This window comes from Ovis aries, chromosome 12 (assembly GCF_016772045.2).
Source record: "Ovis aries strain OAR_USU_Benz2616 breed Rambouillet chromosome 12, ARS-UI_Ramb_v3.0, whole genome shotgun sequence".
NCBI classification, from domain to species: Eukaryota; Metazoa; Chordata; class Mammalia; order Artiodactyla; family Bovidae; genus Ovis; species Ovis aries.
The window spans coordinates 6252255-6277996 of record NC_056065.1 but is presented as its reverse complement, the minus strand read 5'-3'; the positions used below and the strand labels follow the sequence as shown (position 1 = coordinate 6277996).

Below are 25742 nucleotides of genomic sequence, written 5' to 3'. Positions count from 1 at the left end.
TCTGATAATTAATGGTTCTTTACAAAGACAACAAAATTGTCCACTTTTGGCAGAGATTTTCCAGGCTAGTTGATTAATTTAAGGAAAATAACTGTAATTATTTCAGTGGCATGTTTCCCACTGGTAGAGAGATGACCATTTGCAAAAATAGTCTTAAACAAAAGGCTCCGAGTACTCTTGTTATGTTTTAAGTTGTATTTGTGAAACGCAATCATACTCAATGACTGTTTTGTACCACAGTACAGGATATATCTCCCATATATGCCATAATGTTTCTGATTTAAAATATTCTAAATTTAATTCTAAATTAAATTATTTTTGACAAAATATTTAAAAAATTTTGTCTTGCTTGTGTATTTTAAGATATACTTACGGGTTATCCAATAGCAGTATTACGGGATTAAGTTCTTTCTTTGGTCTATAATAAGCCCTGAGAGGAACAATAAAATTATACAATCCATTTCCAGCTGTTTCAGCTGCAACTATAATTAGCTTATTTTTGAATCCATAGGCTTTTGCGTCCTCATAGTAGTTATGCTGGCAACTCTAGAGAAGAAAAATTATACACAGAAATACCATTTTTATACTCCACTAAAATTGGGTGAAAAAACTTAGGAGACAAAGAAATGTGAAATTAGTCCATCCTAGTGACTCCTTTGTTTTCTAATCAATTTGGAAATAGTTACACTTTTCTATGCCTAATTCTCCAGCCTGAAGGTGTGCAGGGACAAAACCAGTGAATTCCAGGTGTGCAGCCTGATATCGGGGAATGAAAAGGCAGTGGTGTGTGTGTACACACATTCTGCTGCAAAGAGGAACTTGCCACTAGACGACATCTGGGAATCAGTATTAAAGGATCATCACAATGTATATGTATATCAAAGCATCATGTTAAATACCTCAAATATACATAATTTTTATTTGTCAATCGTAATTCATGAAAGCTGGAAAAATAATCTACCTCTGACTTTCATTTCCAGAAATAGAGTAACATTATAATTAAGTAACCCTGCAACATTCCAAGAACTGAATACCAAAAGGATAGATATTAAAAGGGATTTTTTTCATTAAAAAACAAACAAAAAATCTGTAATTGTCTACAAGTGTACCTGAGCTGGCAAGATAATGATGTAAATATCCAAAAGTAAAATACTAATACTAACAATAACAAGAACAACATAATAACACATTACCAAAATGTGTTTCCTGAGGGTATTTTGCTACTTCCAAGGGAGCTAGAATTTACTGGACTTGGCATTATTAAATCAAGATCCTTTTAAATGAAATTATCTGCCTGGAGAACTGCTTTAGCATTCTGGCTTTTTAACCTTTATGTCTTTACTTATGTTTCTTTTTATTTGGGGTGAGATTAGTTGATTCTCTGTGGATTCATGATCAACTCTGGAATATTCTCTGCCTTCATTCCTGAATAAAAAATTGCAAAACATTTTTTGGGAACAAGGTACCTCAAGTCAGCAGAATCAATAAGCAACAGAATTAGACTCACAAATATTACAGACTTCCTTGTTACTAGATTCAGAATAGAAAATAAGCATGTTTACTACATTTAAGGAAATAGAAGAGAACAAGAGGATATTGGAAATATTCAGGTAGATATTTAAAAAATTACAAATTACTCGTCTGGAATTAAAATGCAAATTACTCTAATCTGGAATTAAAAGGCATCACAACTTTAAACAGACATTCAAAAAAATGATTTAAATTGCACATTTTGTTCATCTGAAGGGATCAACTGCATGATTGGGTTGAAGTAATTATTCAGAATACAGGGAGAAGAGAGAAAGTAGTATGGAAAAAATTAAGATGTGTGAGAAGACAGTGTCTAATACACATTTAAACAGAATGTCTGGAAAAAAAGATGAGAATCACTATTCACGTACAGATTGACTAAGGCTTTTCTAGAATTCATGAAGCATGCAAACCACCAGGTTCTGGAAACCCAATGAATCCTATTCCAAATAAATAAAGATAAATCCAGGGTTATACACATTGTCATACTGCAGGACAATCAAGACAAGAAGACCTTAAAAGCAGCCATAGAGAAAAGAACTGTACCTACAAGAAACACAAATTAGAATGACGGCTGACTTCTCACCAGCAGTGTGCAGGACAGAAGGCAGTGAAAAAATCCTAACATGTTTAAAGGGAAAACAAAACAGAAAAAACAAACTCAGAACCTGGAATTGGACACCCAGCCAAACTAGTCTTTAGGAAGGAGGACAAAATAAGGACATATCCAGAAAACTGAAATGGAAAGAATTTATCACTATAGGATTTCATTAGCAGGATTTCTAAAGTTGTAATCATGAAAGTGGAAAGATCAATCCAGAAGGAAGAATTAAGGCATAAGAAAGAACAGAGCACAGGAAATGATAAAGGAGAAGGACAGCAGGTCCCCACTGGAAGTACCATTGGAGAACTGTTAAGTATAAACAGGATCTGAGGCCACATAAATTTAGGTCCTTTACAAAGAGATCATGAAAGGAGAAGGTACCAGGTTGGGGCTGAGATTATTAAGTGCTTCATTTTTATGAGCTCAAGTGAGGAAAAAGAACTACTTTAGTAAATTTAGAAGCAGCATAATTAGCAAGAAAAAAATAACACAAGGGTATAATATGGAATTTATTTTTGATAAACCTTGTCCAGGAAGGAGCCTGCTGATGCTCATGTAAAGCACACTGGGCAACAAAATCCTTGCTCAGAGACTCCATAGATGCAGCAGGGTTGGCTGCCTAACCCTACCCTCTAATCGCAAAGTGGGCACTCATTTGCAGAACAGACTATCACCTCCAACCAGACTCAGTTCAGTTCAGTTCAGTAGCTCAGTTGTGTCCGACGCTTTGTGGCCCCATGTACTGCAGCATGACACGCCTCCCTGTCCATCACCAACTCCCAGGGTTTATTCAAACTCATGTCCATTGAGCAGGTGATGTCATCCAACCATCTCATACTCTGTGTACCCTTTCTCCTCCGGCCTTCACTCTTTCCCAACATCAAGGTCTTTTCAAATGAGTCAGTTCTTCCCATCAGGTGGCCAAAGTAATGGAGTTTCAGCTTCAGCATTCGTCTTTCCAATGAATATTCAGGACTGATCTCCTTTAGGATGGCCTGGTTGGATCTCCTTGCTGTCCAAGGGACTCTCAAGAGTCTTCTCCAACACCACAATTCAATAGCATCAATTCTTCAGCACTCAAGCTTTCTTTATAGTCCAACTCTCACATCCATACATGATTACGGGAAAAACCATAGCTTTGACTAGATGGACCTTTGTTGGCAAAGTAATGTCTCTGCTTTTTAATATGCTATCTAGGTTGGTCATAACATTTCTTACATGGAGCAAGAGTCTTTTAATTTCATGGCTGCAGTCACCATCTGCAGTGATTTCAGAGGCTCCCAAAATAAAATCTGCCACTGTTTCCACTGTTTTCCCATCTATCTGCCATGAAGTGATGGGACCAGATGCCATGATCTTAGTTTTCTGAATTTTGAGCTTTAAGCCAGATTTTTACTCTCCTCTTTCATTTTCATCAAGAAGCTCTTTAGTTCTTCCTCACTGTCATAAGGGTGGTATCATCTGCATATCTGAGGTTACTGATATTTCTCCTGGCCATCTTGATGCCAGCTTGTGTTTCAACCAACCCAGCATTTCTCATGATGTACTCTGCATAGAAGTTAAATAAGCAGGGTGACACTATACAGCCTTGATGTACTCGTTTCCCTATTTGGAACCAGTCTGTTGTTCCATGTCCAGTTCTAACTGTTGCTTCCGGTTCTGCATACAGATTTCTCAAGAGGCAGGTTAGGTGGTCTGGTATTCTGATCTCTTTCAGAATTTTCCACAGTTTGTTGTGATCCACACACTCAAAGGCTTTGGCATAGTCAATAAAGCAGAAGTAGATATTTTTCTGGAACTCTTTTGCTTTATCGATGATCCAGTGGATGTTGGCAATTTGATCTCTGGTTCATCTGCCTTTTGTAAATCCCCTTGAACATCTGGAAGTTCATGGATTAAGTGCTATTGAAGCCTGGCTTGGAGAATTTTGAGCATTACTTTGCTAGCATGTGAGATGAGTGCAAATGTGCGGTCATTTGAGCATTCTTTAGCATTGTCCTTCTTTGGGATTCGAATGAAAACTGACCTTTTCCAGTCCTGTGGCCCTGCTGAGTTTTCTGCATTTGTTGGCATATTGAGTGCAGCACTTTCATAGCATCATCTTTCAGGATTTGAAATTGCTCAACTGGAATTCCATCACCTCCACTAGCTTTGTTCATAGTGATGCTTTCTAAGGCCCACTTGACTTCGCATTCCAGATGTCTGACTCTAGGTGAGCAATCATGCCATCATGATTATCTGGATCGTGAAGATCTTTTTGTAAAGTTCTTCTGTGCGTTCTTGCCATCTTTTCTTAATATCTTCTGTTTCTGTTAGGTCCGTACCATTTCTGTCCTTTATTGTGCCCATCTTTGCATGAAATATTCCCTTGGCATCTCTAATTTTCTTGAAGAGATCTCTAGTCTTTCCCATTCTGTTGTTTTCCTCTATTTCTTTGCATTGATCACTGAGGAAGGCTTTCTTATCTCTCCTTTCTATTCTTTGGAACTCTGATTTCAAATGGGTATATCTTCCTTTTCTCCTTTGCCTTTCTCTTTTCTATTTGTAAGGCCTCCTCAGATAACTATCTTGCCTTTTTCCAATTCTTTTTCTTAAGGATGTTCTTGATTACTGCCTCCTGCACAATGTCACAAACCTCCATCCATAGTTCTTCAATCAGTCTGTCTATTAGATTTAATCCCTTGAATCTATCTCTCTCTTCTATGTATAATCGCAAAGAACTTGATTTAGGTCATACCTGAATAGTCTAGTGGTTTTCCCTACTTTCTTCAATTTAAGTCTGAATTTGGCAATAATGAGTTCATGATCTGAGCCACAGTCAGCTCCTGGTCTTGTTTTTGTTCAATGTATAGAGCGTCTTCATCTTTGGCTGTAAAGAATATAATCAATTTGATTTCAATATTGACCATCTGGTGATGTCCATGTGTAGAGTCTTCTCTTGTGTTGATGGAAGAGGGTGTTTGCTATGACCAGTGCATTCTCTTGGCAAAACTCTATTAGTCTTTGCCCTGGTTCATTCTGTACTCAAGGCCAAATTTGCCTGTTACTCCAGGTATTTCTTGACTTCCTACTTTTTCATTCCAGTTCCCTATGATGAAAAGGACATCTTTTATGGGTGTTAGTTCTAGAAGTTCTTGTAAGTCTTCATAGAACAATTCAACTTCAGCTTCTTCAGCATTACTGGTTGGGGCATAGATTACTGTGATATTGAATAGTTTGCCTTGGAAATGAACAGAGATTATTCTGTCATTTTTGAGATTGCATCCAAGTACTACCTTTTGGATTCTTTTGTTGACTATTATGGTACTCCATTCCTTCTAAGAAATGGCACCAACCAGACTGATGCCACCTAAAGAATGGATAATCTAAGAGGTCATAGACTAATCAACAACATCCGGAAACTTCTCCTTCTTAGAGACAGATTATCATCTTTTGGCTTTGAAAGTCTCCATTTCTCCTTCAGCGAGACTCACCTCTAAAAGCCTAGCTTTTTCTTGCATCAGGTTCCCTGCTTGGTAGTTTAGTCACTAAGTCATGTTCAACTCTTAGGACTCAATGGACTGTAGCCTGCCAGGCTCCTCTGTCCATGGAATTCTCCAGGCAAGAAGACTGGAGTTGGTTTCCTTCTCCAGGGGATCTTCTTGACCCAAGGATTGAACTCACCTCTCCTGTATTACGGGTCAATCCTTTACAGAATGAGAGCCAGGGAAGCCCAAAAGGTCAGCCTTGCCCAAACAGTGACTTGAACCCTGGACCCTCAGATTAAAAGTATGATGATCTACTGACTGAGCTCTCCTGGGCTCCCTGCTTGTGGTAAGTCACTCAGTCGTGTCTGATTCTTTATGACCCCACGATCTGCAGCCAGCCAGACTCCTGTGTCCACGGGATTCTCCAAGCAAGAATATTGAAGTGGGTTACCATACCCGCCTCTGGGGATCTTCCCAACCCAGGGATCGAACCCAGGTCTCCTGCATTGCAGGAGGATTTGCTACCGTGTGAGCCATCAAGGGAGCGCTGAATGACTAAACACACACAGAGAGATGGAAATTGAAATTTAATGATAAAGTTATCTCTCCAAATTGTAAAACCTATAAGCATAGAGCTGGGATTTTCATACCAGGTAACTCCAAAATTTAGAATAAAAGAAGAAATTCCTGGTTAGAATTAGTGGCATGTTTTAATTTCTGGGAGGTGGAGAGTTGCATAGTGTCCTTTTTATGTGCTTTCTTATTCTTTAGGAAAATAAATTCTTACACAGGTCATGTCCAATGGCCATGCTGTGAAAGAGATAAAAATGCCCACTTTCTTACAATGTTTCTGTTTTGGATGATTTCTCCTGAACATCCAGCCAGGAACCAAAAACAGTATAAAATCTTCAGAGAAGGAGTCATTAAACAAGACGCTTCCAGTCTAATAGATAATGAATCTTTGTGAACAATACATAGACTACCTAACTTGCATCACATCAAGCAATTCCACTTTGAGATTTGAGGCAAAAATGCCTAGTAAAATACATAGGGCTTATTTGGCCAAAGTGATCTGGGGAGGACTCTGGTTTGTGGCCCTGACACCTTTGTTTTCCTTTTCAAAACATGACTGATGAACTCCTCAAGTACATCAGTGGAGGGTAAAGCACTGGGGTAATCATTGCTGCTGCTGCTAAGTCATTTCAGTCGTGTCCAACTCTGTGCGACCCCATAGACGGCAGCCCGCCAGGCTGCCCCATCCCTGGGATTCTCCAGGCAAGAACACTGGAGTAGGTTGCCATTTCCTTCTCCAATGCATGAAAGTGAAAAGTGAAAGTGAAGTCGCTCAGTTGTGTCCAACTCTTAGTGACCCCATGGACTGCAGCCTATCAGGCTCCTCTGTCCATGGGATTTTCCAGGCAAGACTACTGGAGTGGGGTGCCATTGCCTTCTCCAGGGGTAATCATTAGTGCAGTTAAAAAAAGTAAAATTCACCACCTTATGTATTACATTTACATTTGAAATATAATACTCTATAAACATATTTCAATCAAGAAATTGTACAAAATTATTTAAATTCATGCAACTACATGATGCCATCATTTTATTTTTACAGAAAATAACAGTCTGAAGTGCTTACCTTGTCTAGTCTTAAGCAGCAGAATGGTACTTTTTCATGAAGGAGATGACAAAAAGTGGGTGAACTTCCTATGTATGGAGAGTAAGGTGGGTAGCCTTTAGCATATCTGTAAAACAATATGAAATACCTAATTACCTTTAATAATGCAGGCAAAGTCTGACAAATCCGTTGTAGTCACATTCCTCACTTTGATAAAGTTAGATGCATTAACGTTTTGTGCTGCAATTATATTCTGATAAATAATTTGGAACAAGGGCCATGGACAAAAGCTGACTCATCACATGATTTTGTGAACTAGTTTTCATATGTTTAAATGGCTGGAAAAAGTCAGAAGAGGAGAACTATTTCATCTCATGTGAAAATTAAATGAAATTTACATTTCAGTGTCCACAACTGAAATTCTGTCAGAATACGGCCACAAATCTCTCCACAAACAGAGTTGAATAGTTGAAGCAAAGACCATAAAATCTAAAATATTTACTAACTGGTCCTTTCCAATCTTCAGTTTAAAAGATTTAGATAGATTGTAGAAAATAGCAATGTTAATTTTATAAAACATGCTGCTGCTGCTGCTAAGTCGCTTCAGTCGTGTCCGACTCTGTGCGACCCCATAGACGGCAGCCCATGAGGCTCCCCCGTCCCTGGGATTCTCCAGGCAAGAACATTGGAGTGGGTTGCCATTTCCTTCTCCAATGCATGCAAGCGAAAAGTGAAAGTGAAGGCGCTCAGTCGTTTCGGACTCTTAGCGACCCCATGGGGCTCCTCCGTCCATGGGATTTTCCAGGCAAGAGTGCTGGAGTGGGTTTAAAGGAAACTTCATTATTATGATTTACTCTATCAATCTTCACGAGTCATGAATATTTTTTCTTTTAGAAAAAAAGAATAAATCGTTGAATGAACTATTCCATAAGACCCACACCAAAGCCAGAGTTATTTGTGAAATAATGTTTAAATATTATCAAAAATACTTGGTTTGTTTATAAACTTTACAAGATAGTCACCTGCACATTATGGCTATAAAATTTTCAAAGTGAAGCTATCAAAGTAACAGCATAAATGAAAATTAAGAGACAAAATTCATGGACATCACCAGATGGTCAACACTGAAATCAGACTGATTATATCATTTGCAGCCAAAGATGGAGAAGCTCTATACACTCAGCAAAAACAAGACCAGGAGCTGACTATGGCTCAGATCATGAACTCCTTATTGCCAAATTCAGGCTTAAATTGAAGAAAGTAGGGAAAACCACTAGACCATTCAGGTATAACCTAATCAAATCACTTATGATTATACAGTGGAAATGAGAAATAGATTTAGGGACTAGATCTGATAGATAGAGTGCCTGATGAACTATGGACAGAGGTTTGTGACGTTGTACAGGAGACAGGGATCAAGACCATCCCCATGGAAAAGAAATGCTAAAAAGCAAAATGGCTGTCTGAGAGGCCTTACAAATAGCTGTGAAACACAAGAAAAGTTGAAAACAAAGGAGAAAAAGAAAGATATAATCATCTGAATGCAGGGTTCTAAAGAATAGCAAGGAGAGATAAGAAAGCCTTCTTTAGTGATCAATGCAAAGAAATAGAGGAAAACAACAGAATGGGAAAGACTAGAGATCTCTTCAAAAAATTTAGAGATACCAAGGGAACATTTCATGCAAAGATGGGCTCGATAAAGGACAGAAACGGTATGGACCTAACAGAAGCAGAAGACATTAAGAACAGGTGACAAGAACACACAGAAGAACTGTACAAAAAAGATCTTCAAGACCAAGATAATCACGATGGTGTGATCACTCACCTAGAGCCAGACATCCTGGAATGTGAAGTCAAGTGGGCCTTAGAAAGCATCACTACGAACAAAGCTAGTGCAGGTGATGGAATTCCAGTTGAGCGATTTCAGTTACTGAAAGATGATGCTGTGAAAGTGCTGCACTCAATATGCCAGCAAATTTGGGAAACTCAGCAGTGGCCACAGGACTGGAAAAGGTCAGTTTTCATTCAAATCCCAACGAAAGGCAATGCCAAAGAATGCTCAGACTACTGCACAGTTGCACTCATCTCACATGCTAGTAAAGTAATGCTCAAAATTCTCCAAGCCAGGCTTCAGCAATACATGAACCGTGAACTTCCAGATATTCAAGCTGGCTTTAGAAAAGGCAGAGGAACCAGAGATCAAATTGCCAACACCAGCTGGATCATGGAAAAAGCAAGAGAGCTCCAGAAAAACATCTATATCTGGTTTATTGACTATGCCAAAGCCTTTGACTGTGTGGATCACAATAAACTGCGGAAAATTCTGAAAGAGATGGGAATACTGGACCACCTGACCTGCCTCTTGAAGAACCTATATGCATGTCAGGAAGCAACAGTTAGAACTAGACATGGAACAACAGATTGGTTTGAAATAGGAAAAGGAGTATGTCAAGGCTGTATATTGTCACCCTTTTTATTTAACTTATATGCAGAGTACATCATGAGAAACGCCGGGCTGGAAGAAGCACAAGCTAGAATCAAGATTGCCAAGAGAAATATCAATAACCTCAGATACACAGATGACACCACCCTTATGGCAGAAAGCAAAGAAGAACTAAGGAGCCTCTTGATGAAAGTGAAAGTATAGAGTGAAAAAGTTGGCTTAAAGTTCAACATTCAGGAAACAAAGATCATGGCATCTGGTCCCATCACTTCATGGCAAACAGATGGGGAAATAGTGGAAACAGTGTCAGACTTTATTTTATTTATTTATTTTACTTTACAATACTGTATTGGTTTTGTCATACATCAACATGAATCCGCCATGGGTGTACATGTGTTCCCAATCTTGAATCCCCCTCCCACCTCCCTACAAAATCACTGCAGATGGTGATTGCAACTGTGAAATTAAAAGATGCTTACTCCTTGGAAGGCATGTACACCCGTGGCTGATTCATGTCAATGTATGACAAAACCAATACAGTATTGTAAAGCAAAAGAAAGTAAAAAAAAAAAAAAGTATCAAAAAAATCATAAAAAATAAATAAAAACCAGAGACATTACTTTGCCAACAAAAGTCCATCTAGTCAAGGCTATGGTTTTTCCAGTGGTCATGTATGGATGTGAGAGTTGAAATGTGAAGAAAGCTGAGTGCCGAAGAATTGATGCTTTTGAACTGTGGTGTTGGAGAAGACTCTTGAGAGTCCCTTGGGCTGCAAGGAGATCCAACCAGTCCATTCTAAAGGAGATAAGTCCTGGTTGTTCATTGGAAGGACTGATGCTAAAGCTGAAACTCTAATACTTTGGCCACCTCATGCGAAGAGTTGACTCATTGGAAAAGACTCTGATGCTGGGAGGGATTGGGAGCAGGAGGAGAAGGGGACGACCGAGGATGAGATGGCTGGATGGCATCACCAACTCAATGGACATGAATTTGAGTGAACTCCAGGAGTTGGTGATGGACAGGGAGGCCTGGCGTGCTGTGATTCATGGGGTCACAAAGAGTCGGACACGACTGAGCGACTGAACTGAACTGAAGAGACAAAAGAAAATTTAGCGGAGGTAAAGTTCTTTTATCCAATATGAAAACTCTTTTTTGATGGAGAAAATTTATCTTTCAAACCAAGAAATTTCAAACCTAGTTAGAACTATTTTTCATACATCACTAGCTAAGACAGTAAAATGGAGAATATTTTGCAAATTTAGAAGTTGACAGTCTCCTCTATTACCTCAATGTCTTTTCCACTTTTCTAGAAATAAGAAATATTTAACCTCTCAATTTTTCTGAAGTATATGTAAAGAAAGAATTTGTATCACAGCACCATTTCTAGAAATATACTGGTGGTCAAACTGTTCCTTCTTCCTGTCAAATATTTCATAAATCTATTTGAGTGTTATTAATTTCTTGGAGAGTGAAATTGTCTTCTGTGTATATGTCTAAGTTTCTTGTAATAGATATTTGAAAATGTGAGAGATTAATAGAAGGAGTTTTCTACATTCCAATTATATTTCAGTATATTTTAGTTCAGTTCAACATTGACTGAACTTCTATTATATGAAAAATATTAGAAGTGCCTGAGTGATGTTACCATTACCACTAGGACTAGTACTATACACCTAATAGTAATTGATACTCACTGAATGCTTACTCTGCACAAACAATTGTTCTAAGTACATTTCTCCATTATCTCAATTAATCTTTGAATGAACCCTTTTTACAGATAAAGCATTGTAGCTCAGATGATTTTAAACAAAGCCACTTGTACACAACCAGTACAAAGTGAAACTGCCAAGTGATACAAATTCCTTTGGACTCCACTGTCAAGGCAGTTGAACACTGTGGTTTCCTTAAGAAATACCAACATAATACATGATAAGACAAGTAAACAAACTCTACTATAGGCTAAAATGTGATCAATAGCTTAAATATTGATACTATTTATTATGGAATCTTAGTTAAATGAACTGTAGTTCATTTATTCATTCATTCAAAACATTATTGATGCATACTAAATAAAAAAGATTGCTGAATGCTGAGATAAACAAGAGCTTAATGGAAGAAGCTGCATTACATGTTACTAAATAATTGATTGAACTTCAATATGGAAGTAGAAACACAAACTAAAGGTAGAAAGCACATTATAATTTAATAAAAACATTATTACTTATTTTTAATACAAATGAAAAATACAAACTGTATCCTTAAAGAAAAAAATGTAAAATGTGATATATATTTATCATGGAAATACTGATATACAAATTTTTTTCTTTAAGGATAAAGGCTAACATAGAGAAAAATGAGGCTGTAAATAGCTGTTGAAGCCAGAAATTCAAGGGTTTAGAATACTTTATCATCAAGAGAGATACTGGCTAATAAGAAGAGTGTTTTGACAGAAGTATGTAGGACTGATTCTGGGATGTCCGGAAGCGAAGGACATTAGTTTTTCACGGCAAGCACAAGTCCCAGTAAACCTTACAAACATACTCCAAGTTCGAGGACATCTCTTCATCTGGTGTAGTTTCATCTTCTGATTGATCGCTTAGAAGATCACACGTTTGAATTGATGACGTGTCTGCAACCTCTAAAACGGGAGCAATGCTGGGTCTTCTGACTTCTTTACTTCCTTCTGTAGGAAGAGACAGGGTAGGGCCACTTGCTGATCTGCAGCTCGTGTCTTGCAAGTCTATGGCCACAGTACCTGGAACAATGAGAAATGAAAATCCATTGAAGTGTTTGCCGCCTATGGGACTGGCAATCATTTAATGATTAAAGTGAGATGAAATGCAGTCAGTATAACCAGGAAATATACTATGCACTGTTTACCCTTTAATCTCAAAAGTGATTTACTTCTTTTTAGTTTGAGCATTTCTACCCACAGGGATAAAATTTTTGTATTTGTGCAAAAGTGTATTTGCTGCAACTAAGTCTACAGTATGAAACAAGATTTGTGAAATCATGAAATACTTAGACATTTAAATTTTAAAAATTGTTTAAATTTATATTTATTTTAAATTAATGAAAATTTTTGGTCAATTTCACTTTTATCGATTTCTCATTATATCTTTTCTCCTTATATTGTTGAGTTATCTTTCTTTTACTGATTTATAACTACTTTTTAATATTAGAATAATTAATGTTTATATTTATTAAGCCCTTCTCTGTGGTAAGCACAACTCTAGGCACTCAAGACATTCAAGGAATAAGACAGACAGTGTTCCTATGCATACGGATTTGTCTTTAAGATAATCAAATGGACAGAGAAATGGAAAAACTAATTCTCAATAATGCTAAATACCATGCAGAAAATAAAACAGAATTACGTTATGTGATGTAGCATAGTGGGGACAGGAAGCAAGGGAGAGGACGAACTTTTCACCCAGCGATAAGATGCTATACTCTGAAATCATTACATTTGATTTTTTGATATAAAAAGAAAATCATGAGCACACAAGTCACGGAAATGCCTTGAGGCAGTAAGAACAGAGAATTTAAACAGCTTAAGGCTTTGACTCCTTGAAATACTCAAGGAATGGTAAATGGAAGACACAAATTCCTCTGAGATTTTTAAGTAACGTTTAAAAATTAGTATAAACATCAATTTATGGAAAGTGACTGTTTCTCCCTTTCTGGAGAAAAAAAAATCAATCTAATGGATGACTGCCACCATATTTCACAATCACTGGCTTCATTTATGTATTTATGGACAGCTGGCCAACCTTCAGAAAGCCCTGAGTCTCCATTTCGTTTTATTTTTTGAAGCAACTATCAAAATGCTCTCCACTTCCTTGAAACTTCTGTCTGATCTTACAACCTTCTTCACTGTAAGAGCCTGAGATTTCAGAGGGAGAAAAAAACCTCAGGGGTTTTAACATCTCTTTCTTTGTATCATGGACAAAGAAGTCAGCAGATGAATTCTAAAAACCTCCGAGAAATACCTTGCTGCTGGGAAAGACTGAGAGCAGGAGGAGAAGGGGGTGACAGAGGACAAGATGGGTGAATGGCATCACCGACTCGATGGACATGAGTCTGAGCAAGCTCCGGGAGTTGGTGATGGACAGGGAAGCCTGGTGTGCTGCAGTCATGGGGTTGCAAAGATCAGACATGACTGAACAACAACAACACAGAAGAAGGGATTAAAATAGGCAGTGTTTCTGAATGTGAGAGTTGATAGAACCAAGACTAGGGAGACCATCTGAGTTCTCCATCTGGATATTTCTCAATATTGAACTAGATGTGGGACTCAAGATTCAGAGGCTAGGACCTCTGAAAATACTGTACATGACACTCAGATTAGAGGGAGCCTGGTGTGTCTGCTCTTAATGGGGAAGACTCCTTTGAGGGGCATGACACAATGTGTTTAAAATGACTGTGCCTGAGAAAACAATATGATGACCACCATTTCTGAGCAAAGGTAAAAGTGACTGGCATCAGAAACTGTACACTCCAGTAACTTTTTAGCACCACAAATAAGGATTAATTTATAGTTCAATCCATCTTGGGAGGGACATGAGGATCCTAGAGAAAATGAGATTAACTTTTCCATTAATCAGGTGAGTGGATCTGATTAAACATTAAATTTTATAAATTTGATTCATCAAAATAAAACCCTATATGATCTGCATCCTAATATTATAAATTAAAATCCACATTTATGATATTTATCCTCTGCAAAGGACCACATTGCATAATTCAGAGGGAAAAGTGATCTTTTGAAGTAAGATTATTTTTATCTTTTGAAAGAAAGCTGTCTTTCTATTGAAGAAATCCTTCAATTCCCTATCTTCAACCAAGTAAACAAGAAAGCTTCAACAAACTTTTCACTTTTTATTTCTGTTTGGAAGGAAAGAGATACCCCCATATTTATGTAAAACTCAACCCTACTCTTGTTTTGAGAGTTAAATCCCCACCTACTTCCCAAGGAGCCATGGTCTCTGAATTTCACCCCCTTCCAACTATGTTTGTCTCCACATCACTTCCAACTACCTCCTTATCATCTTGCTGCTCAACACAGGAAACTTGGTGACTTCCTGATAATTCTGCCCACACTGATATTTGGCACCAAGCTGAGTATAGGGTGATGTGATCATGAGAAAGTCAAAATTTAGCAGGGAAGACACAGTTTTAAAAGCAGTTACAATTACAGAAACAATTTCTTCTTTGAACCTTTCGTTTCCCTAACAAAACCTGGCTCTTCTCTGATATCTCTCCTTGCAATTCTGAAGGTTGCAACACCAAAAGAGTGCCTGTGTTTTACTAGTGGGGAAATACCCTCAAAGTTCTCACTGCTTCTTTCAGAGCATTTCCCTCCACCCCTTATGATATCCCAGCTCTGTATCATTCATCTTCAGAGTCCATTACCCACTGTCTTTCACTGTTTCCCTTGTACAGCAACCCTGTGTTGACTTAACTAGTTTTGTTTTGTAACTTGACTTACAATCTTGTATTAGCTTCAGGTGTACAACACAGTGATTCAATGTTTTTATAGATTATACCCCATATAAGTTATTATAAAGTATTGACGATATTCCTTGTGCTATAAATTTATCCTTGTATCTGGTAGTCTGTACCTCTTAATTCCCGTCACCTATTTTGCCACTCTCCCCACTGCAAACCACCAGTTTCTTCTCTGTGAGTCTGTTTTGTTGTCAGCTCAGTTCAGTTCAGTTGCTAAGTCGTGTCCGACTCTTTGTGACCCCATGGACCACAGCACTACAAGCCTCCGTGTCCACCACTGACTCCCGGAGTTTACCCAAACTCATGTCCATTGAGTCGGTGATGCCATCCGACCATCTCATCCTCTTTTGCCCCTGTCTCCTCCCTCCCTCAAACTTGCCCAGCATCAGGGTCTTTTCAAATGAATCAGCTCTTCGCATCAGGTGGCCAAAGTATTGGAGTTTCAGCTTCAGCATCAGTCCTTCCAATGGACACGCAGGACTGATCTCCTTTAGGATGGACTGGCTAGATCTCCTTGCCATCCAAGGGACTCTCAAGAGTCTTCTCCAACACCACAGTTCAAAAGCATCAGTTCTTTTCTTTGTAGTCCAACTCTCACATCCATACGTGAACACTGGAAAAACCGTAGCCTTGACTAGATGGACCTTTGTTGGCAAAGGAATGTCTCTGCTTTTTAATGTGATGTTTTGTTATATATTCTACTTATTTCTTTCTTTAACTTTTTTCTTTTATATTGGAATACAGTTGACTAACAATGTTGTGTTAGTTTCAAGTGGGTAGCAGGTGATTCAGTTACTGCCCTTTTGAATTCTTTTCCTGTTTAGGCCATTACATAGTATGGAGCGGAGTTCCCTGCACCAAACAGTAGGTTATCCATTTTAAATATGGCAGTGTGTACATATGTGTACAATCCCAAACTCCCTATCTTTCCCCAGCCCTGCCCTCTCCCCAGTAACTATGGTTAGCTCTCTAAGTCTCTGTGAGTCTGTTTCTGTTTTATAAACAAGGTCATTTGTATCATATTTTTTTTAGATTCCACATATAAGCTATACCGTACAATATTTCTCTTTGGTCTGGCTGACTTCACTCAATATGACAATCTTTAGGTTCATCCATGTTGCTGCACATGGCATTATTTCACTGCTTTTCATGGTTGAGTAATATTCCATTGTATATATGTGTATACATCTTTATCTCTTCTCCCATTCATGGCCACTTAGGTTGCTTCTACTTCTTGGCTATGGTAAATAGTACTGTAACATCAATGTGCATGTGTCTTGCCAAATTATGTTTTTCTCCAGATATACGCCCAGGAGTGGGGTTGCTGGATCTTGTTTTAGTTTCTTAAGAAAACTCCATACTATTTACTATAGTGGCTGTATCAATTTACATTCCCACTAACAGTGTAGGCGGAGAAGGCAATGGCACCCCACTCCAGTACTCTTGCCTGGAAAATCCCATGGATGGAGGAGCCTGGTGGGCTGCAGTCCGTGGGGTCGCTAAGAGTCAGACACGACTGAGCGACTTCAGTTTCACTTTTCACTTTCATGCACTGGAGAAGGAAATGGCAACCCACTCCAGTGTTCTTGCCTGGAGAATCCTAGGGACGGGGCAGCCTAGCGGGCTGCCGTCTATGGGGTCACACAGAGTCGGACATAACTGAAGCGACTTAGCAGCAGCAGCAGCAACAGTGTAGGATGGGTCCCTTCTTTCTACACTCATTTATTGTTTGTGGATTTTTTTTTTGATGATAGACATTTTGATTGGTGTTAGGTAATATATCATTTTAGTTTTGATTTGTATTTCTCTAAAATTTAGTGATGTTGAACATCTTTTCATGTGGCTTTTGGCCATCTGTAGGTCTTCTTTGGAGTAATGTTTAGGTCTTCCACCCATTTTTGGATTGGGTTGTTTGTTTTGATAACATTCGACCTTATAAGCTGTTTGTAAATTTCGGAGACTAATCTCTAGTTGGTCACATCATTTACAAACATTTTCTACCATTCTGTGGGTTGCCTTTTCATTTTCTTTATGGTTTCCTTTGCTGTGCAAAAGTTTTTGAGTTTAATTAGGTCTGCCTGCAATGCGGGAGACCTGGATTCGATCCCTGGGTTGGGAAGATCCCCTGGAGAAGGGAAAGGCTACCTACCCCAGTATTCTTGCCTGGAGAATTTCATGAACTGTATCGTCCATGGGGTTGCAGAGTTGGACATGCCTGAGTGACTTTCACTTTCAGGTCTCATTTGTTTATGTTTATTTCCATTATTCTCATGCAGCAAAATTTTATGAGAGTTGTCTAGACCTAGTTTCCCTAAGTTGTCTTCTGACATTTTGTCATAAACCCCTCTGATCCGGCATTTCCCAACTTACCACTTCACTGAAAGAGCTCTTATTGAGATAAGGAGCAATCACTTTTTTACTAAATTCAACGGCCAGTTTTCAATTCTCATGTTATTTGACCATTGCAGTCATTAGACATGGCTCATCACTACACCTTCTCCACACACTAGATTCATTTGGATTCCAGGACAAGACACTCCGCTGGTTTCCCTTTCAGTAGCTCCTTCTTTGTTTCTTCTGCTGGTTTCTTCTCATTCCCTTGATATTTAATATTGACACGTTGCAGGATTTGGTCCTTTGTCTTCATTCCTTTTCTGCCCACGATCATTTTCTTGTTCCGTCTTGTTCCGTCTCATGACTTTAAACATAATACATAAGCTCAGGAATCCAAGGTTAATTTTTTCAGCATACACCTCTCTCCTGAACTCTAGACTAATTTCAGGTTTTTTTTCTAAATTAATTTAGTCAATTTACAATATTGTATTAATTTCTGCTGTACAACAAAGTGACTCAGTTATACACATATTGCGCATACTAAGTCATGTCTGACTCTTTGTGACCCCATGGATTGTAGTCCACCAGGCTCCTCTGTCCATGGGATTTTCCTGGCAAGAACACTAGAGTGGGTTGCCATTTCCTCCTCCATGGGATCTTTCTGACCCAGGAATCAAACCCAGGTCTCTGGCAATTGCAGGTGGATTCTTCACCACTGAGCCACCAGGGAAGCCTATACCCATATAGATATTTTTTTTATATTCTTTTCCATTATGGTTTATCACAAGATATTGAAGTTCCCTGTGCTACACAGTAGGACCTGAACTCTAGACTATTATATTAAATCTTTTATTTGACATTTTTCTCTCAATATCTTACAGAAATTTGAAATGCACTGCCTTCCAAACTGAATTCTACATCTCCACTGGTTCCCTCCATACCTTTCTCATCTAAATGGATGGCCATTCCCATTTTCCTGCTGCTTACACTAAAAACCTAACTCAAAGAAACTCAGTGAAACTATGAACCGTGCCTTGTAGGGCCACCCACAATAGACAGGTCATGTTGGAGAGTTCTGACAAAATGTGGTCCACTGGAGAAGGGAATGGCAAACCACTTCAGTATTCTTGCCTTGAGAACCCCATGAACAGTATGAAAAGGCAAAAAGATATGACACTGAAAGATGAACTCCCCAGGTTGGTGCCCAAAATGCTACTGGAGAAGAGTGGAGAAATAACTCCAGAAAGAATGAAGATACAGAGCTAAAGAGAAAACAATGTCCAGTTGTGGATATGACTGGTGATGGAAGTCAAGACCCGTGCTGTAAAGAAATATTGCATAGGAACCTGGAAGTTAGGTTCATGAATCAAGGGAAATTAGAAGTGGTCAAACAGGAGATGGCAAGTGTGAACACTGACATTTTAAGAATCAGTGAACTAAAATGGACTGGAATGGGTGGATTTAATTCAGATAACCATTATATCTACTACTGTGGGCAAGAATTCCTTAGAAGATATGGAGTAGCCATCATAGTCAATCAAAGAGTCCAAAATGAAGCACTTGGATGCCATCTCAAATATAACAGAATGATCTCTGTTCATTTCCAAGGCAAACCATTCAATATCAGAGTAATCCAACTTTATGCCCCGACCAGTAATGATAAAGAAGCTGAAACTGAACGGTTCTATGAAGACTTATAAGACCTTCTAGAACCAGCACCCCCAAAAGATGGTCCTTTTCATTATAGGGGACTAGAATGCAAAACTAGGAAGTCAAGAGATACTTGGACTAACAGGCAAATTTGGCCTTGGAATACAAGATGAAGCAAGGCAAAGGCTAATAGAGTTCTGCCAAGAGAACACACTGATCATAGCAAACACCCTCTTCCAACAACATAAGAGAAGACTTTACACATGGATACCACCAGATGGTCATTACCAAAATCAGATTGGTTATATTCTGCAGCCAAACACGGAGAAAATTGACAGTCAGCAAAAATATGACCAGGAGCTGACTGTGGCTCAGATCATGAACTCCTTATTGCCAAATTCAGAGTTAAATTTAAGAAAGTAAGGAAAACCACTAGACCATTCAGGTATGACCTAAATCAAATCCCTTATATTTATAGAGTGAAAGTGAGAAATAGATTCATGGGATTAGATTTGATAGATGGAGTACCTGATGAACTATGGATGGAAGTTCATGACATTGTTCTGGAGGCAGTAATCAAGATCAACCCCAAGAAAAAAAAATGCAAAAAGGCAAAATGGTTGTCTGAGGAGGCCTTACAAATAACTGAGAAAAGAAGGGGGGTGAAAGACAAAGGAGAAAAGGAAAGATATACCCATTTGAATGCAGAATTCCAAAGAATAGCAAGGAGAGATAAGAAAGCCTTACTCAGAAAATAAGAGATACAAGGGAACTTTTCATAAAAAGATGGGCACAATAAAGGACAGAAATGGTATGGGCCTAGCAGAAGCAGAAGATATTAAGAAGAGGTGGTAAGACTACACAGAAGAACTAAACAAAAAAGATCTTCATGACCCAGATAACCATGCTGGTGTGATCACTCATCTAGAACCAGAAATCCTGGAATGTGAAGACAAGTGGGCCTTAGGAAACAAAGTTAGTGGTGATGGAATTCCAGTTGAGCTCTTTCAAAACCTAAAAGATGATGCTGTGAAAGTGCTACACTCAATATGCCAACAAAGTTGGAAAACTCAGCAGTGGCCACAGGACTGGAAAAGGTCAGTTTTCATTCCAATTCCAAAGAAAGGCAATGCCAAAGAATATGTAAACGACCACATAATTGCTCTCATCTCACACACTAGCAAAGTAATGCTTAAAATTCTCCAAGCCAGACTTCAACATTACATGCACTGTGAACTTCCAGATGTTCAAGCTGGATTTAGAAAAGATAGAGAAACCAGAGATCAAATTGCCAACATCTGTTGGATCATCAAAAAAGCAAGAGAGTTCCAGAAAAACATCTACTTCTGCTTTATTGACTTTGCCAAAGCCTTTGACTGTATGGATCACAATAAACTGCAAAATTCTTAAAGAGATTGGAACGCCAGACCACCTTACATGCCTCCTGAGAAACCTGTATGCAGGTCTAGAAGCAACAGTTAGAACCGGCCATGGAACAACAAACTGTTTCCAAATAGGGAAAGGAGTACATCAAGGCGGTATACTGTCACCCTAGTTATTTAACTTATATGCAGAGTACATCATGTGAAATGCTGGACTAGAAGAGGCACAAGCTGGAATCAGGATTGCTAGGAGAAATATCCATAAACTCATATATGTAGATGATACCATCCTTATGGCAGAAAGTGAAGAGCAACTAAAGAGCCTCTTGCTGAAAGTGAAAGAGGAGAGTGAAAAGGCTGGATTAAAACTCAACATTCAAAAAATGAAGTTCATGGCATCTAGTTTCATCACTTCATGGCAACCAGATGGGGGGACAGTGGAAACAGTGACAGACTATTTCCTTGGGCTCCAAAATCACTGCAGATGGTGACTGTAGCCATGAAATTAAAAGATGCTTGCTCCTTGGAAGAAAAACTATAACCAATCTAGACAGCATATTAAAAAGCAGAGACATTACTTTGCTGATAAAGTTCTATCTAGCCAAAGCTATGGTTTTTCCAGTAGTCATGTATGGATGTGATAACTGGACCATAAGGAAAGCTGAATGCTTAAGAATTGATGCTTTTGAACTGTGGTGTTGGAGAAGACTCTTGAGCATCCCTTGCATAGCAAGGAGATACAACCAGTCCATCCTACAGGAAATCAGTCCTCAATATTCACTGGAAGGACTGATGCTAAAACTGATACTGCAATATTTGGCCACCTGATGAGAACTGACTCACTGGAAAAGACCCTGATGCTGGGAAAGTTTGAAGGCAGGAGAAGAAGGGGATGACGGAGGACAAGATGGCATCATATTCGATGGATATGAATTTGAGCAAGCTCTGGGAGTTGGTGATGACAGGGAAGCCTGCTGTGCTGTAGTCCATGGGTTCACAGACCACTGAACACGACTGAGCGACTGAAATGAACAGAACTGATACTCAAATCCTTGAGTTCTTCCCACTTCTCTATTACAGCTCACTTCTAATTCAAGAATACATTTGAATCAGTTCTAATGAGGTGGATGAAACCGGAGCCTATTATACAGAGTGAAGTAAGCCAGAAAGAAAAACACCAATACAGTATACTAATGCATATATATGGAATTTAGAAAGATGGTAACAGTCTTTTGGACTCTGTGGGAGAGGGCAAGGGTGGGATGATTTGGGAGAATGGCATTGAAACATGTATAATATCATATGTGAAACAAATTGCCAGTCCAGGTTTGATGCATGATACAGGGTGCTCGGGGCTGGTGCACTGGGATGATCCAGAGGGATGGTGCGGGGAGGGAGGTGGGAGGGGGGTTCAGGATGGGGAACACGTGTACACCCGTGGCAGATTCATGTTGATGTATGGCAAAACCAATACAATATTGTAAAGTTAAAAAAAATAGATTGATCATAAAAAATAATAAAATAATGGCACCCTATCCTACTCAAAGTATACCCATAATTTTTTCTCTCCTACCACTTCCACTAGAAAATACACTGGATCCTTGACCCTGAGCATCTGTTGTTAACATCAGCCACAGTGATTTTGTGAAGATGGAGTTCAGCATAGGTGAGACCATGCCATTGCTTTGCTGAAAACCCTGTGATGACTCCTACTTCACTCCGAGTAGAAGCTACAATTCTTACATTGACTTCAAGAGCCCAGCATGATCTGGCCCCTTTTTACCTTTCTCCCTACCTCTCCTGCACTCTTACCATCAAATTACTGTGTTTGCATCATGAGGGCCCTTTATTAATCCTGGAGCACATCAATCAGGTTCCTACCCCTCCTGTAGGGCCCTTGTTGTACCAGCTATTATCTCTCCCAGGAATGCTTTTCCTTCAGATATTCACAGGCATAATGCCCCTATTTTCTTCAAGTATCTTCTCAAATGCCACCTTTTCATTGAGGCCTACAAGCCACCTAAAAATTCAATTGTCCTAGAATTCATAGATGCTTTTTGCTAACTCTGTTTTCTTCTCACTTTTATCTTACTACTTATCACCTTCTAATCTACTAAATACTTTACTTATTTTTATATGTATTGTTTATGGCCAGACTTCCCCATGATACAATGTTAGCTCTGGAAGCAAGGAATTTTCATATGTTCTCTAATTAATCACAATTACTTCTTCTTAATTTGGAGTATAACTGCTTTACCATGTGTGTTAGTTTCCGCTGTACAAAGAAGCGAATCAGCTACATGTATACATATAGACCCTCCCTCCTGAGTCACACTCCCTCCCCATCCCCAGCCATCTAGGTCACCACGGAGCACTGAGCTCAGTTCCCTGTGTTGCAGCAGCTTCACACTAGCTATCTATTTTACATATCATAGTGCATATATGTCAATGTTACTCTGTCCATTTGTCCCACCCTCCCATCCCAAATACTTGTGAGAATTCCTGGCATGGACTAGGTACTCAACAAGTAATTCTTAGACATGTGAAACCAACAAGTAAAACGTCTATAGAAGATAAGATATGTTGTATCAGTGACAATCTGAGTTATCTAACAAAGTCCAAGCAGGGCCATGAAATATGTCTCAGAGGGAGTGATATTAAGACTGAGATGGAAATGATTAGAAGTAGTTACATAAGCAAAGTTAGGGGCTGGGGAGTAGATCCTCTCAGAGGAAATGGTGCATCAAGGCCCATTGGTAAAAAAACCATTAGGAAAGACTGAAATGAATTAATATGATTGGGGCTAAGGAGAGCAATTGAAGGGATGATGAAAAGCTATTAGTGAAGACTAAAAGAAATTTAATATGATTGGGACTTAGGATAGCAACTGAAGGAATGGTAAAATGTGGGACTAAAAACATAAGAAGCAATTATTTTAAAGAGATACTTAAAAGTGATCATGTAATTTATCTTCTAAATGAGGGTATTCCTAAGAATCAAAGTGGATTTCTATTCATAATGACACCAGGACAATGTATATAATCTGGTGCTGTCCTGGGAACACAAGGACTGCTTCAAGTTTAAAAAAAAAAAAAGAGAGAGAGAGATTTTGTTCATCCAATTGTAAACCATTTTATAGTATAAAATTTAGGCTTTTTTCCCAATAGCTAATTGGAAAAGATTAAAGATTAATGCAGGATCATGATTATCACATTACGTAAAAATTGTTACTCTGGTAGCAAGGTGGAGAAGAGTGCAGGGCAGCAAGGCTGGAAGCATTGAGAAGAGACGGGGGATTCTGGAGTGGAAGGACAGGACGATGGAGACTCAGACCAACCAAACTGAGCACAGACATGGCAACGAATGACTTTAGAGGCCACTTGATCAAATTTAGTGGAATTCAGTGAAATACAAAGTATAAGAAGAGAAGAATAGTGAAACGTGAGAATTCTGTCATTACAAATCAAAGGATGATGATATCGCACTTTTTGGAAAAAAAAAAGAAACAATGAAGAAGGAAATTGTTTTGAATGAATATAGAAAGATTAGCTTAATTTGAATATACCACATTGGTTTTTCCAATGCTTGTTTGATTTTTCCAAATAGCCCATGGACAGTTGAATATGTTGCTGTGAAAAGAGATTTAAGGTCATGATTTAGGTAAGGGGATCATCAATTTATGGAAAAGAATTGAATCTTTATGAGCAGATGTGACAATTTAGGGAAAATGAATGTGCAGGGTGCAGAGGAAATAGCACTAGAGCGTTTTAAGAACATGGTCAATATTGTCACATTCTGTGACGATTCCACTGGATTTAGTGAGGAAGAGTGGAGCAGTGGCCTTGCCAGAGCAGTTTCAGTGGCATACTGGTTGCAGGTTTCAGACTGAACTGGTAGAGACATGAGGGAATGGTAAGATTTCAAGCCAGCAACTGAAGCCAACTTGGAATTGATCTGTGAAGATGTGAAGGCATGAGGTCCAGAAGTGTGTGTGTGTGTGTGTGTGTGTGTGTGTGTGTGTGTGTGTGTGTGTGTGTGTGTGTGTGTGTGTAGAGAGAGACATGAAAAGAGTCAGAGAGAGAGAGAAGGAGAGAGGAAGAATGAATTGGTGATTAAAAAAAAAAAAAGAATTCAAGTAGTGAGGATTAATAAAAAAGTGAAGTCCCTAAGAGGGAAATGAAGAATGGCTTGCTGCATAAGTGAGGGCATTTATATTAAAATATTATAAGCTAAAAGAAGGAACACCTTTTCCTTGTATAGAAATGAAGTGCATGTAGGTTTGTATGTGGTTTGCTGACAAAATTTAATGGAAGTTCTTATTTGTCTGAATCTTTTTAAAAAAATTTCTGTGTCACAGAAGCTAACTTCAGTAAGAATTAGATAAAAGATTGTGGAGTCTGGGGAAACAGAGAGAGAATCTGAAAGAGCCATTATTGATAACTGAATGTAAAACTTACAAAGAAATACAGAAGTGTCTGGTGTTTATATTCGAATCAGATATATGAAACTATTGTTTGAAGTTTTGAACTATTTAATTTCTTACCAGTTTAACAAATTAGCAATTTTGTTCTGTATATTTAGTTATTTAGTTACACCAAGTTTGTAATACCCACAAGTATATTTTAAATTTGACCTTGGAATTTTGAGCAAAACAAATATACTTATTATTCTTTTTAAAGAAGGAAATTAATTATATTTTAAAATTTATTTATACTTACCCATGCTGGCAATTATGCTATGTACAGGCAATCTAGATGGTCCATGATAAAATGACCTTGGTACATTGCTTTTTTTCTGATGGTCATGGTTTTTAAATGCTGAATTCTCTTCTTTGGTAATATTAATATAAAAACATGTATCTGTGGCATTCATAATATATCGAGGACCTGGATTCAGCAAAATGTTTTTATTATCCTCCCTCCTAATACCAATCAAGCAGACACCAAACCTTAATTTAAAAAAGAAAATAAAGGAGTTTAAGTTTAAAGTTCAGCAAAGATCTTAGTTTTTTTCTTAAGCTTGCATGTTAAGAAAATAAGTAAACTATTAAAAGGCAAAGGAAAATTTAAACCGCAAATAGGAAGATTTTAAGGCTTGAAAAGATCCTGTAAGTTCAAAGTTCTTGTCTTTATAGAAGAAAACAAACCAAAAAAACCCCCAATATCTTTAGTGTGTTGTGAAATCAATTTGGATACTTAAGACT

General features: G+C 38.4%; 1 protein-coding gene across 5 annotated transcripts in view; it reads right to left on the bottom strand.

The window, feature by feature from the left end:
- KCNT2 (potassium sodium-activated channel subfamily T member 2) overlaps positions 1-25742 on the bottom strand; it is a 445611-nt gene that overhangs the window by 97465 nt on the left and 322404 nt on the right. For all 5 annotated transcript variants that reach the window (XM_060396308.1, XM_060396309.1, XM_027976255.2 and 2 more), the window contains 4 exons: positions 25258-25487; positions 12204-12417; positions 7241-7346; positions 374-546 (listed from right to left, as the gene is read on the bottom strand). In XM_060396308.1, the coding sequence (XP_060252291.1) occupies positions 374-546; positions 7241-7346; positions 12204-12417; positions 25258-25487 (723 nt within the window). The remainder of the gene's footprint in view (positions 1-373; positions 547-7240; positions 7347-12203; positions 12418-25257; positions 25488-25742) is intronic.